General features: G+C 33.7%; 1 protein-coding gene across 1 annotated transcript; it reads left to right on the top strand.

Moving 5' to 3' along the window:
* The first annotated feature begins 791 nt into the window (after positions 1-791).
* On the top strand, positions 792-10,593 carry LOC126810694 (calcipressin-1). The gene is made up of 4 exons (XM_050535889.2): positions 792-1,102; positions 1,982-2,155; positions 2,958-3,126; positions 8,526-10,593. The coding sequence occupies exons 1-4, from the start codon at positions 1,013-1,015 to the stop codon at positions 8,651-8,653; spliced, it is 561 nt and encodes a 186-aa protein (XP_050391846.1). The 5' UTR covers positions 792-1,012; the 3' UTR covers positions 8,654-10,593.
* Positions 10,594-15,775: the final 5,182 nt, after the last annotated feature.

Raw genomic sequence — 15,775 nt, 5'->3', positions numbered from 1 at the left:
GACAGCTGTCTAGTCGTTCGGATGGGACAAAAAAACAAGGTCAAGTGTACACATTGGTGTGCACATAAAAGATCCCTTGACAGTTGGAATTTGATATAAGAGTAGGCCGTAGTGCCGCTGTCCAGGCAAAATTTCACACATAGCACACTGTATGGCGTATGCGTCTTCATAAGCCCAGTTCCGAGAAGAACAGCACTTTAGGACGTTGAACCCCATTTCATTTCCTTTGGAGGCTGAAATAGCAAACCACCAGATTTCAAACCCCTAAATCTGTGTAAACCAGTTCATATTTCAGCAAATAGAGAGAGTAAAATTATGATTTTTCCAAGATAGATAATTTTTCACTCAAATGAAGAGTTGAAGGAGAAATAAACATAAAATTTTTACATATAGGTTGATGTAATAAATAGTTAAGAGTATAAAAATTGTATTTTAAAATTTCTTTAATCAGAGAAAATCAATTGAGCACAGGCACTGAACAAAGTTATAGTAACAGTTAGGCTACAGTAGGCCTTTGCATGGGCACTGAAACTTTTGCCCTGGGGTGCCAAATAGGCTTGTGAGCGTCCTGTATCTAATATGATCAAATATGAATATTATAAACATTGGTAGTAATTAATAACTACAAGAACTGATTAAATACACTAAAGGTGTAAAGATTGGTTTCCACTTGGCATGCCAGGCAAATAATAAAAATGCGACTTGATATTCGAGAATATCTGACGATGACGTTAGTTTGGGAATTCCCCTACTTATTCACCGGGTTTGCATTGACGTCATAATGATAAACAGCCTTCGCGACCAAAAAAAGATTTTTTGCCAGTAAATTTAGCCTGTTCACTATATTAAAAGTTACAGCGTATGAGCGCAGACGGTTTTTATGACCCTTATTATTTTCCGCGATTCATTTACTACAGCAATCATTTGTGGTACGAAGCCTTGACCAAAAAAAAAAAAAAGGATAATAATATTCTGAAATCTGACTCTGAGTCATTCATGATTCAATGAGAAAATGGCTGACCACATTGATGTTACCGATTTGCCCGATGCCTTGATCATTACAAATGTTGATGTTAGTGTCTTTGTAGATGATAAATCAAAGGTGAGATATGATTTTACTTTAATTGGATCTTTTTGTGACATAATATAAATTGATAAAGTGGGTACATGATTTGATGGAAGCCATGCACTTAATCCATTTCTAATAAACCGTTGGCTTTATTGCAGGCAATTTGTTCATCCATGTAGAAAAATAATTGCATAGACCTTGTAATAATATTATTTATATGGAAATGGTTAAATCTCATTTTTCATTTCTAGATAAAATATTCATTTATAGAATTAATGAGGCATTATATGCAAGAGCTAAATCTTTCTACTGCAGGTCATTCTATAGGCCTGAAATGTTATAAAATAATGTATTACTTAGACATTAATTAACTTACCAAGACCATAATCAAATCTCAATGCGATTGGATGGCTGTGGTATAAGTAGATTTAAATACGTTTTGTAGTCGATGCCGTTACCATAAAAATGGATAATCGTGACTCTGTTTATTATCGTAACAACGGTAGTTTATCAAATTTGGTGTGAAGCATTGCAGTCGTGAGGGGGCATAATACCCCATCTAGTGTTTTGCCTGCCTTTTAAAAGATTTTTTTGTAATTGAAGACGCCTACACATTTGATGTTTTTTCTTTTATTGTTAGTGGATCAGCAATTGCTAATTCCTTCTGCATTGTCTTATTTTTTTTTTTGATTTATTTGGCTTATAACTTATAATTGACTCATGTATTGATTATAAAATGTTCATTGTGTCTTAAATATTGGATATTAGGATCCCATATTTTCACGGCAAGATAACAATATCAATATTGATTGAAATACTGAATTCTAATTTTTGTTTTTATTTTCGAATATTATGGAAAATATTGAGTTAGAGGTTTAGCTCCTTTAAATGAAGACATTTTCTTCATTCCAGAGTGAGTTTGAATCTGTGTTTTTAGAATATGATGGCGATGCACAATTTTTATACCTAAGAAACTTTCATAGAGCCAGAGTGAATTTCTCTTGTCCGGAAAGAGCAGCTAAAGCGAGAATTCATCAGCATGAAACCCATGTTTGTGGGTCAAAAATTAAATGTTATTTTGCACAGGTAATTTGTTTTTTCTTTTTATAAATAGATTGAATCATTACATTGTAAATATAATTTGTTACTGGGTATGGTTACCCTATAGTGTTAGTTGTCATAATACCCATTGTGCCTAGCCTGCTCCTAAACACAGAACAAACAGTAATATGGATCAAACTGTTGTGCCTGTTAAACACCCACATGAAACTAAACATAACAAAATTTGTTATCAGATCGAGTGAAAGTCATTCAGGCGCATGTTGAGAGAGGGGCAAGGTGTGTATATATGTATATTGTTCCTCCTACATTTATCGAAATAATGTCTAACCAACAACAAAACTCCACTCAAATCCTATACATACATGTGTGTACCTAAATGAGCAGAAGTATCAGAGCAACCGATTTTATCAAATTTTCAGCTAATCCACTAGACCTCACCCCAAACTTTATGTTATCTCTTCCCTGGACCCCCGACAAGATATTGAGTCATTAGTCTATAATGAGCTTAGAAATTGAAGTAACTATTCAAATTGGCTTTAGATAACCAAAATCATCAAATGTTCGTAAAATGGTTAGACTGTGTTGATTTAGGTCAAAAATATTTTTATTCAATTTATATTATGCATTGATTTGTTTTGTGGGATGATAGTCTGTCTTAGCTAAGACTTTGATATTCAGATAGTCCACAGAAAAATGAATCTAAAATTGGTAAACAAAATGGAAATCACACATCAGATTAGCCCAGTTCATTTGTTGTTGTTTTTTTTTACCTAAATCAAAAAGACTTAGCTTGTTTAAGATGGTAAATAGTAATTTATGTTTACAGTTAAAGGAAAGTCCTACCAATGATTCACCACATTTACATCCTCCCAAACCAGATAAACAGTTCCTGATATCACCACCAGCTTCACCTCCTGTAGGTTGGGAACAAATGCCTGAATCTAACCCTGTTATAAATTACGATCTTCTCGCAGCTATGGCACAATTAGCACCAGGTATTGTCCTATATTTGGTTATTTTTCTGTATTGATGAAATATGACCCTATCCAATCCAACCAGATTTGTTCAATAATTCAATAGGATTTAGGAAATACTTAGAATTAAAAAAAAAAATTAATGTTCAAATGATATCAAAACTCAGTGATGGGATGTCAGTATTATTGATACATTTACAGAGCCATGATGATTTTTAAAATTGTGAGTCTGACAAATGTACATGACATTAACTAAGAACTTAACAAAAGAAAGGGAAACTGTAAATTGTTTAAGGCCAGGCATTTTTGATGTGATAACATTGAAGTGCCAGACTATTCTGATTATCTAGTAATTAAACTTCAAGGGGTTGGAGCAGGTAAACAATATGAGATAAACTGTATATGTTGAAGAAATTTCAGTTTTATTTCACTTTTTATATAGCTTTTAAATTCAGTCAATATCTTCTTAGGTATGTCCATCTTCATCAGCCTGGTTGGTGAAGAAAAATAAGACATTAAATCCTATTTCGTTTCATTTCATCTCTTAGCTATGAAGTTTTTAAAATAATTATATCTGGGCAAAATAGACAATTTTTATTGAGGTTTTATCAACCAAGCTTTTGGCAGACATATGTTTCATTGCCAGGCTATCTTTGTTTTAAACAGACTATGAGTATGACACAACAATAACTTCAAACACCTTGGTGTAAAAAATTTTATCAATGTTATACAAAAGTTCAAATGCCAAGCTCTATCACATCATCTAGCATAATAATGGGTACATTTATATAAATACACCTTTTTCGGTGACCACTGAACAAATTACTCAATTCAAAATTTTAAATTCATTGTTAATGGAGTATAACCAGAGGTTAGCAAAATAAATAAAAAAATTAACATGTTTCTTTGATCTGGTTTTCTGCTTTTTTGCTTTTTCCAAACATTTCAAGCATGAGTATCTGTTGGGATGGCTACTCATTTAAATACTGGTCTAGTAATATTATTTTCGAATAAAATAGGTTCATATTCAGATAATGATCTACAGTCAGACTGTGATCAATATATAGTTCTATAAATAACAATAAGACGATCAATTTATTATGCTCTCATGCTTTCAGAAAATTAATAGGCCAACTTAAGGAAAATATCGATGGATCCTTTGTTATAACTGTCGGAAACAGGGTATTGGAAGATATTTCCTTTGGTTTATCTTTCGAGTTTGAAGCCGTAAAAAATAAAAATTGAATTCTCACCCAAACAGTTCTCCTATGTTAATTTAGTATTTAAACTGTATAATTTATATCAATTGAAGACATAAATATAATGGAATTGGATGTAGAATGCGCAATTTGATAAAAAATCAGAAACCAACTAACTGTATAAATGTATGCTTTGTACAACATTCACATCTGACATATTTTCTTTAAAGACAGCTTTCAGATCACATGATCTTATTGAATAATCAAATTGTCTGTATTTTGGGAAAATTGTGGGGGTTGGATGGCCGAATGGTTAGTGCATTGAGTCAACCGGCATGGTTTCAATTCCCCGGTTGTACGTGATAAGGAGTAGGGTCGCCTGTCCAACCTCGTGGGTTTTCTCCAGGTCCTCTGGTTTCCTCCCACTGCAAAAGGCCCCCTATACTCAAGCGATTTGCTGAAACAAAAATTGAACCATGTGTTGGTCCCAAAATGACCTAGTTTATGTTGAGTGGGCGTTAAAACCTAATTGAGGGAATTTTAAACCCAATCCAAGAAGATTGATTCTGGTGGGTTATATATTATAGTATGACTGGAGTATCACGGTTGCAGTGACCTACTTGTAAATGAAATTGTAATTTAATTCGAATTAGATTGAAATAGTGTGGGTCCTGTAGTTTTGGGAACACCCTAAAAGTCTCCATTACCAGAAACTTGTAAATGCCTAATTAATATGATGGTATTATATTTTAACATTCTTTGTTAACTTTGTGTGAAATTTCGGGGGATTTTTTTTAATTTAAGTTTTCTCAATTTTCTTAACAAAAGATTTTTAACCATCTCTAACTCTTTTAATTACTAACCGCTTGAGGATATTTTTGTTGTCCTTGCATAATATAGACCATTTTGGAGAAAAATTGATAATATTGATTTAAAACATTTTAAGACAACATCAAATTTTTAACCAATTTCGTTCAGTGTGGATTTTTTGTTGACTGGCTACCCATGTTTGTATGTGGGTTACCATTCTTTAATAAACATTAATTCATTGTTGTTGATAGATTTTACTGTCTTGTTAGCTCAGCCTAACTTCTGCTCTTTCCATTCATCTTCTTATAATTAAACTGATATGTGATGTAGTTATTGGATACGATCATTACGATGCTTACATTTTCTGTAGACTTTGTATTGAAATATAGTTATGTGTAGGTTTCATGACAATAGACAATTTGTATTGATCTTAACTATGTATGTTTCAATGGCGATGTATCAAATTACTGTTTTCACACAAATAGCCTAATACATCATTCTTCTATAGGAACGAAAATAAATCTCTTCAAATCATTCGACAATATTTCACTTATTATTCATAAAATTCACAGAATTTATAAATCCTTTGAGATACAGAGATAAATACAGATGGAGATGATAAATTTATTCTCTTTTTATTAACTAATTGATAGGATGTGCGTCATTGATACAAAAATGAACACAGGCTCACAAACAAAGCTTCACATCACAGGTTGGTTATGCAAATATTGGGTTCATTTTTAATAAACAGTGTTGTTGTTTTCCTTCGGGAATAAGACTCATATCTGCCACCCTTAGGGAAGATGGGATGATTTCAAAATAGACAAAAACACATAAAAAGTTAAAATAATAGATTTGTGAGTTTAATTAGTAGGAGTAAACATATTTATATTTACTTATGGTAATACTATTGTTAGAACCATGTTTGTGAATGTCAGAATGAATATATTATACCATTACATGAATAAGCTTTTAACTTTTTTTGCTGTAACACAAACTATTATTAGTCATCAAGTCTAATTTTAAAACTTTTAATTCTTTGTACTGAGAATTTCTAACCTGTATTTATAAAACATTTTATTTTGGAACATATAAAGGAAGATATATTAGGTGTTTTAAAATACTAAACAGAAATAACTTGGTCTTTTAGGGAAATAATGAAGGTGTGGTTGTTATATTTTCACAGTATTATTCAGACACATCAACTGTAGGTAAAAGCTAAACATTTGCGGTTACTTAAAGGGCGAATGACTATTCTTTGGAACCTTAAAGTAGACTAAAATGGTTCTAAAAGCACACGTTAATGTAATATGAGTGTCTATAAATCGATTTATTTTCAATTTTTAAAAAAATAGTTTGTAATTCAAATCTAATACGGGAACAGTCCAAATTGAACGGCAGTCATTTGCACCTGCTTAATCCATTCTATGCGCTTTGTTTTTTTGTCGTTTATGAATCAGCCATTTTTGATTACTTCTGCGTTGTCTTCTGGGATATATTTTTCTTTGGTCATTACAAATGGCGGGCAAAACCATTATGTCCATAAAATACACAAGTCGTGTAGTGATTTAAAAATGATCATCGTGTATGTATTGGATATTAGGATAACATATTTTCAGAGTAAGATAATAACACTAATATTGATTGAAATAGACCAATATTGAATTCTAATTCTTGTTTTTAATTTTTAATATTATGGTTAATATTAAGTTAGAGGTTTACCTCCTTTAATGTGATAAAAGAAATCATTTTTTGTTTTATACATGGTAAGATCTGAAGACAAGCATCAAGATTGTTAGTCGTTTGATTTAATTCACTGCTTTGACAAAATCCCCAGCAATGTATGTCTGAAAAAAAATAATTTCAAGGAAGTTTAATCACATGACCATAGGTTTTAAATTAAAAAAGAACCAATAAGACAAACATGCAGAGAAGACAACCTACAAAGATATTGCAATAAATAAGCAATAAGTATTAATTCAAGTGAGCTGTACAGTCCCGGACCTATAATATTACAGACTTCACTCAAAAGAAATAATGCTATGGGTCTTGACTGTAGTCGTCTTCTGCTAGTTGATGTCATTAATGAGAAGTTCAAATTAGAAGGCTGATGAGCAAAGAGAACATTCTGTTTAAACTCTACTCTAGTAAGTGCAGGAGAACCGCACTACAAGAAAACAAATAAGACAAACCTGCGAACAAGACAAACTACACAGATATTGCAATAAATAAACAACAAATATCAATTTAAGTTTATGGATCCAGGTGCCAAAGTAAAGACTTTTACAGTGTTTATGCATCTATATTGCATATGAGATTATATTGGCATATCATTTCTATGACGGACATCTTTAAATCTTGATGCGAATTTTTAGCTAGTTATTAATTAGTAACCTGTATCATAGAGTACTCTAACACTCTAGTCTTACCTATCTTTATTGATTTAATTAGGTTAATTAGTGCATTTATAGAAGTCTCAGGTGTTGATATATGTATTAACCATTATTTAATATGTGTTGTCTCAGGTGCTATGTACTATATTCAATATTTTTTTTATCATCTATTAAATTATACTGAACTAGTCGCAGTAGCTGACATTTTGAAATATATCCTGGATATGTATTAAAGATAGACACACATCAGCTATGTCTAAAAAAAAGAATGATAGCCATAGACAGCAACTTATCTTAAAAGGGAAATCTTGTATGTTGACCAAATTTGATAAGGATTCTGATCTCTATCCTGTTTACATGCTAGAAAAAAAAATGTATTAAAATTGAGCCTCAGTCAGTTACACAAGGTTTTTAGAAAAGCAATAGTAATTCCTAAACGGAAGGTTGCTGAATATTAAAAATAATCTATTTAAAACTTTAGCTTCTATCCTGTCCAAAGGGTTTTGGGGAAGAAGGGGGGAGGTGAATGGTAACTCAAGAATCGAAGGTCATGGAATACTGATTATCAGTAGGTTTCTTCCTCCTCTCATGACCCCATGTCACATGTGTACTGGGTTTAACAATGCTTAGCTATGGTCTCCATGGCAAATTGCATGTTGGACACAATGAAAATGTGTATTAGTTGAACATAATTTTATCAGTAGGGTTCTTCCTCCTCTCATGACCCCATGTGTATTGGGTTTAACAATGCTTATGGTCTCCATGGTAAATTGCATGTTGGACACAATGAAAATAATGTGTATATATTAGTTGAACAGAATTTTGTTGTCACAGATCTCGCCTGACTTGACCCTTGTCCATGGCACTATGTACACTGATGTTGATTGGGACAATTAGATACAGTCCCCCTCTGGTATATTCTGTAGTCACTTCTTAAATGCTACAGTACATGAGTTCACCAAAATCTTTTAATTATCTGTAAAAAAACCCTACAATATATTTGTTTTGTTTTTTCAAGGCCAAGCTCACGAACTACATCCAGCAACAGAAGATCAACCAGGAATAGTTGTCCACATCTGTGAAGACCCAAAAGGCTATAAAGAACAAAACATTGTTCAAACAAAATGTCCAGACAGAAGCACTTGAACAAAATGTCCGACCTATACCGTAGGTTCACAATTGCGTCACTTTAAACGTGTAACAACAAAATAAACACCAGTGCTAAGAAATAATGATGCTTCCATTGTCAAGCAAACCAAAGTTAAATCTTGCATTTGTGAAATATTTATTTGGTATAAATATGAAACAGACATTCATATCGGATGCCAGATTCACCAGTAAAGCAGAGAAAGACAATTCCAAAGAATTGATGTAAATAAATTGTTTATTAATATTATGTGTGTATATGTGGGTATACAACTACATGTATATATTTGTATGTAAATATTTGAGACATGTACCAGGGTTTTATGAACCAGTAAATGATAATTAAATATAGAATTCATATTGTATACAGTGTCATTGTAATGTTATTATATTCACGTCTGTGAAGCTGAGTTTAATAGCTTATCATGAAGGAAAAGTGGATGTTTTGAAGCGTCAGCAGGGCTGGATTGAGCTTGTGCATGGCCTGTAGCATACATGTATGTTATAAAGATGCCCTAGATTAAAAATTGCACATAAATATGACCAAGGGCCTGAGGCTAGGTGTATCACATTTCCTTTTTATCTTTGTGCTGCGGCTATGACTTGAGTTTTAAATAGATTTATGTTTGTCACACAGATACCACTTTTATTTACTGTGTCAAAATAATATCACCAATTATGGTGATAGTTGGCTAAAATTGCTAACCTCCAACACACAGTAATAAATTGGCTATTATGTTAATTCGGCACTGAATTCCTGTCCAGTGCTCTTTTCACAAAGATTTATTATGATAATTGATGAACTAATAACTTAATGATCTAGTTTCCTGAGGTAAATTAGGTCAGTCGAAGGCAATTAATATAGCCTCAATTGTCGAGACAGCCAGTTTTCAGTTGTGGCACTATCCCAGTAAATTTGCTGTAGGTTTTCTAGACAGTTCATTCAGCCCTTTGATTTGTTTGTCTAATGTAAATCCAATCATTTTTGTAAGAGTTTCAAATTATTTTCACCTGTTATTTTCATGATGAAAATTCTAAATATTTTTGTAGAGTTTTGCAGAAATTAGTGAAGATCTTTCATATAATCACACGCCAGTGGAACCAAGTATATAGATCTGAATTGTTGTACATGTACATGTATATCTTTTGAATTCATTTTAATAAACCTTAATGGAACCTCATTTTCAATAATCAAATAATTTAGCAATAGATAATATTTGAAATAAAAACTTTTTGATTGAAAAACAGAAATTGACAGACCTATGACTTTTGTCTTGGAGACAGAAGAATCTAAGATTATGTATTTCTATTTGTTTATATATGATACTGTATCATATGTTATTTGTTATTCTTTTTTATTTATACATGACAGAAATCCTTTTAAGTGGATGTGTTCTATGGAATTACTTGCCTGTCTGAAAGATATTAATTTACAGAGGGTGGGGGGGATAGATCATAAAGTCTGTAATTTAGTCAAATGGCCTGGTTTCGATCTCAAGCATATATGTGACAAGCCTTGTGGGTTTCAATTTGTCCTCCAGTTTCCTCCCACAGCTATAGACCCCCTACACCCAAGCAAATTATTGATAAATTAATTGCTCATTCTAAATTTTAGTAACATACTGTATGTAAAACGCTTAGTGATCAGGCAGTGTTAGTGTTAAAAAAAAACTGCTGTAAAACAATTTTAGGACTAGAGATAATGGAGAATTGAAATTAACCGCAAAATTTACCTCTCGAAAGAATTTTCAAAAATAATCGAAACAATGCAATTAGAATGTTTTTTTTATTTTATGTGAACAGAATTTGTTTGATTTCATGTACACTGGGTTAGTTTTTGAACAAAAATGTTTTTGACATATCAGTTTATTATGTATGATGTTGTTTCTGTTTTAAGTTTTATTTATTTCAAATTTGGAATTAAAGATGGTTAAAAATGAGACATTAGATTCTTTTGAATTCATGAATTACAACATTGGCAAGGTCATTGCCATGCATGTACATTTGCTAAGATACTACAAGAGAAATGAAAATATGGTTATTTTCCAGGATAGGGAGGGCTTCTTCCATTTAAATGAGTCAGTCAGGAGTCAACAAGGTCAAAGTTACAGATCTGCTTATGATAGACCATAGACACACTTATGAAAATAATATCAGGATTAAAGCATAATAATCTAAAGATCTGGACTTAAACATCTCTTGTATCACTGGGATCACAAGATCCTGACTTCTAGTCTATCTTGAGAATCTAATTTCTTTGGGATATCAGGAATTGCGAGATAATTATTTCAAATTGTTGGGATCTTCAGTCAGTGATAAGATAATCTCGACAAAATCAATCGAGTGACCCTAAAATGCTTCTGTACAAAATACATCAGACATCCTTATTTATAAAAAATTGTATTTACATGTATATTTCCTTTCCACTCAACATAATAAAATTTCTTTCAAATTGGATATTAAGGAATATCTTCGTTTATGGGTGCTATATTTACCATTATTATGTTAGATGAGTGGGAAGTGAATATCATTTCAGAATTTGATCAATAACGGTGGTTTCGTTAAGCAGAACCAAAATGAGCTATTATATTCATTATCTGAAGTGACTCGGGGACTAAGTTTTACACCCCGAAAATCGAAGATGTTTGGGTAACGATGAGAGAATTTCCCCCAAAAGAAGAAATAATCAAACATATTTGAGGTTTGGTGCCCCCTTAGTAATGGGAGAGTGGACAAACGCTGTGCTTAATGACATACTATAGGTTCTGTGGGTTACATGGAGTAGGGCACACTGATCAGCAATGAATATTCGCTAGGCCACGACAATCACTGAAAAGGATGACATCGATGCGACTAAATGAGCCACAAATATTAACTTTTTGCCTCCGACAAATTAAATTCTAAAACATTTTTTTATGTATTAGAAAAATAAATAAAGACATTTGACGTATCTGTAGGTAAAAAGTAATTCCTATTTTAGAAATGAGTATTAAAATGAGTAGAAGACTCCATTCCGCACGAACCAGTAACGTCTTATGTAAACAATGCACGGGCCAATGATTGACGCCACGTGATGAGACGTCACGTGTTGGAGGTAGTCATCTTTTACAGAGATATTAGAAGAGTTTCGTAATTCTCTGTGAAACAGATTGGGAGTAGGGGTTGCCGACTTGCCCTCCTGCACGCTAACAAATTATTGTACAAGAAGCATTATGTCAATGACCCCCCCCCCCCTCTCTCTCTCTCTCTCTCCCTCTTGTCTCTCTCAAAATTGTTGTTTTAGTCTTCATCAAAATTGGACGGAGATATTCGTGCGCCACGTGTTTAAAACTGAAAGTCGTTCTGTCTACTTGAAGTAAAATGGCCCAGATTGTCAATATAAAGAAAGGTTGGATTGTTACGGTTGTTATATTATTGATTCTAGGAGGATATGTAACTATATTACAACATCAATATCTCATTAACACCAAGAACAATGGAAGCCAACATTTAAAACCAGTCACCAATACATTACGAAGTAAGAGGCAAATTGAAAATGATATAATATTACAACACATCAAGGCTGAGTATGAATATTATTATGCGGATAGAACCCCCACACCGCAAGATTTAAAACTCGAGAAATTAAGATTAAAACTCTTTCCTGTAGATAACGACACAGCATTTAACAAATTCTTCATCGATGTTAAAAAATCTCATAGCATTCCTGTCAAAAGACGTATTCCCGACACGAGACCCTTCGAATGCCGAAAAATTTCTTATTCCAATCCAACTTTTCCAAAAGTGAGTGTTGTGATACCCCTGCATGATGAACCGTGGTCCACCTTACTCAGAACAATTCACAGTATTCTAGATAGAACTCCTGATAAATATCTGGAAGAAATTCTCTTGGTCGATGATCAGAGTAAACTGGAATTTCTAGGAAAAAATCTTGAAAATTATGTGAAAGAATTACCAAACGTAAAGATTATCCGTTCCAATAAAAGACTAGGGACGATGAAATGTCGAATTTTTGGCGCCAAAAATGCTCAAGGTCAAGTTGTAATGTTTCTCGATTCTCATACAGAGGTCAACATTGGCTGGGTCGAACCAATATTATGGGAAATCTACAAGAACAGACGAACTGTTATTCAACCAGCCGTGGACGTCATCGATACAGATACTTTTGAATACAGGAAATATATGGAAAACATGAGGGGTGATTTTGAATGGTCAATGGACTTCACCTTCGCGCCATTACCTCCTAGGCAGATGGCGGGAAGAAATCCGTCTGATCCAATCATAACACCAGCCATTGTTGGTTGCAGTTTTGCTATAGACAGAAATTATTTCTTCGAAATTGGGGGATTGGATTCTGGAATGAAAACATGGGGCGCAGAAGATGTGGAACTCTCGATTCGGGTGTGGTTATGTGGCGGTAACGTCAAGATTTTGGAATGTTCAAGGGTCGGGCATATTTTCAAGCGAGGGCACCCCTTCCATGTTGAGTATGCAGATTTGTTGTTCAATGAAAGAAGGATAGCTGAACTATGGTTAGGTGATTATAAGGATATATTTTATAGTGTTCATCAAGGTCGTATTAAACCACCAGCTAATTATGACGATTTTGCGGACATGTTCAAGCTCAAGAAAAAAATTAAATGTAAAAGCTTTGACTGGTTTTTACAAACAATATACCCTGAACTAGAGATACCACCGGCATCAAGTGTCAAATTTGGTAAAATGAAAAATGAAGGAGGATATCGTTGTGTTGGTTTAGCTCAAGTTATGACTGTTAGTCCATTTGAAATGAGAGAATGTTGGGGATATGAAACTCAGAATATTGCCCTAACAAGAAATGGTATTTTGATGCTGGGCCAGAAATGTATCAACGTTTATAACAATTATTTGATTTTAACGTCCTGCAATCAAGTTAAAGCACAGATGTGGCGCTACAATGAACGGGGGCAGATATTATGGATGGATGGACGTCATTGTGTCATGCAAGTTATAGATCCTGATATTAAAACAAATAATAGACAAACCATTATGCTGATGCCATGTGATGGTGATGCCAGTGTTATTAAATTTTCCAAATGGACATTCACATACAATCTTGTATAATTATTATTAAAAGTGGTAATTTGGTTAAATATTTGTCTTTCTGTTTCAATGTGTGCCTATTCATTATTTCAGATTAAGTTTTGTGTTCATCTTTGTCTAATTTCATGATAAAGAATATAACATGGGCTGGTTTCACTCAAAGTTAAATATATCACTTTATTCCTCTGCCAGGAGATTTCTTAAAGATGCATTATGTAAGAGCTAAATCTGCCTAATGCAGATCTTTTGTTTGGCCTCAAATGTTATATAAATCATTAATTAGACATTCATTCACATGTCAAGCCTATAATCAAGACTTTGGACCATTGGATGATTTTGATTTTCAAATGATTTAAAAAACGATAGCTAGTTAACAGTTTAATTTAAAAAAAAGATAATCGAAATTTTATTATCATAACAATAGCCATGACAATCAAGACTACACTGTTCTTCAATCGTCAATAACTCGCTTAAATGAAGTTTTCTATATCTTTTTTAGCTATTATAGCGAGAACTGTCAGCTATCTTACATGATACGTCTTTAACTTTGAGATTATATTTTGTAGTTTTCTTTAAAAATACCAAACACAAAATGATTAAATTATATGTGAACTGGAACTCAATGAGTTTGGTGCTGGTTCGTTAACCAGGAGATCCTGGGTTCGATCTCGGTGTTGGCCGAGAAAGTTGCTCTGGATTTTTCGTATGGGTTTCCCTTGTCAGTGGGTCAGAACGTAGAGCCTGGCAAGGAACAGCGTCTAGTTGTCCAGATGGGGAAAAATATGTGGTCCTGTGTACACGTAAAAGATAGAGAAATGGGGTTTAACGTCTACTCGACACAGACTAGGTCATTTCGGTACTAACATATGGTTTTATTTTATTTCAATAATTCGCTTCCGCGTATGGGTCTTTAGCAGTGGGAGGAAACCAGAGGACCCGGAGAAAACCCAAGAGGTTGGACAGGCAACCCTACTCCTTGTAACATACAACCGAGGATTAGATACCAGGCCAGTTGACTCAATGACAAGCCTTATGATACAGCGCGCACATGCTAACCATTCGGCCATCCAACCCCCCCACACGTAAAAGAATGCTAGGCAGTTGGAATTCGAAATAAAATTTCCATCATAGTACACTGCATGGTTTATATACACTACCCGTCTTCATTAGCCCTGTCAGTAGTATGTAAACTCCATTTCATATCATATATTAATTATTTACTGTACATGAAATCTCTCCTTCCTTTGAAATATGGGCAGTCAATTTATTTTGTTTCTATTTTTTTTTTACCAGACATGACCAACAATTGCCTAATATAATGCTAGATGGGGGCTTAGTAGTCCCTTTATATCCCCACCAACAACAAAATCATCTATAATAAATTTTTGATCATTGTTAACATGTCCCACAGAGAAATTTTAAAAACTATTAACACTGTACTAAGCTTTAAAAGTGAGAGAGAGAGAGAAATGAGGTTTAACGTCCACTCGACACAAACTAGGTCATTTCGGGACTAACATATGGTTTAATTTTATTTACATAATTCGCTTGCGCGTAGGGGTCTTTAGCAGTGGGAGGAAACCGGAGGACCCGGAGAAAACCCACGAGGTTGGACAGGCGACCCTACTCCTTGCCACGTACCACCGGGGATTCGAAACCACGCCGGTCGACTCAATGGCAGACTTTATGATACAGCGCGCGCACGCTAACCATTCAGCCATCCACCCCCCCTTTAAAAGTGAACATGTGAACTGTGTTAAAATTTATGATCCTTAAATTTTGAAATTCAATCTGACCAAATTTTAAAATAAGAAAAAACTGTGGATCAAACTGGTCACTTGACTAGAATGTCATAGTGGTCAGTAAAGAATCTTTAGGATTTTCCAAGTCCAGTGCTCACCTGTCAAAGGTGGCATCTACGAGCAGGACACAGAGTTGTTCGGAGCTTCATCTGTGTACACATTGGCAAAACCATGAAAGTTGGAATGCTCTCTGGACAAAATTCTATCCCTTGCATTGCACACATAACGATTGAAATGA

The sequence above is a fragment of the Patella vulgata genome, chromosome 2, assembly GCF_932274485.2.
Source record: "Patella vulgata chromosome 2, xgPatVulg1.2, whole genome shotgun sequence".
Taxonomy (NCBI): Eukaryota; Metazoa; Mollusca; class Gastropoda; family Patellidae; genus Patella; species Patella vulgata.
The sequence above is the reverse complement of the archived record's forward strand: the minus strand, read 5'-3'. Positions and strand labels throughout refer to the sequence as shown.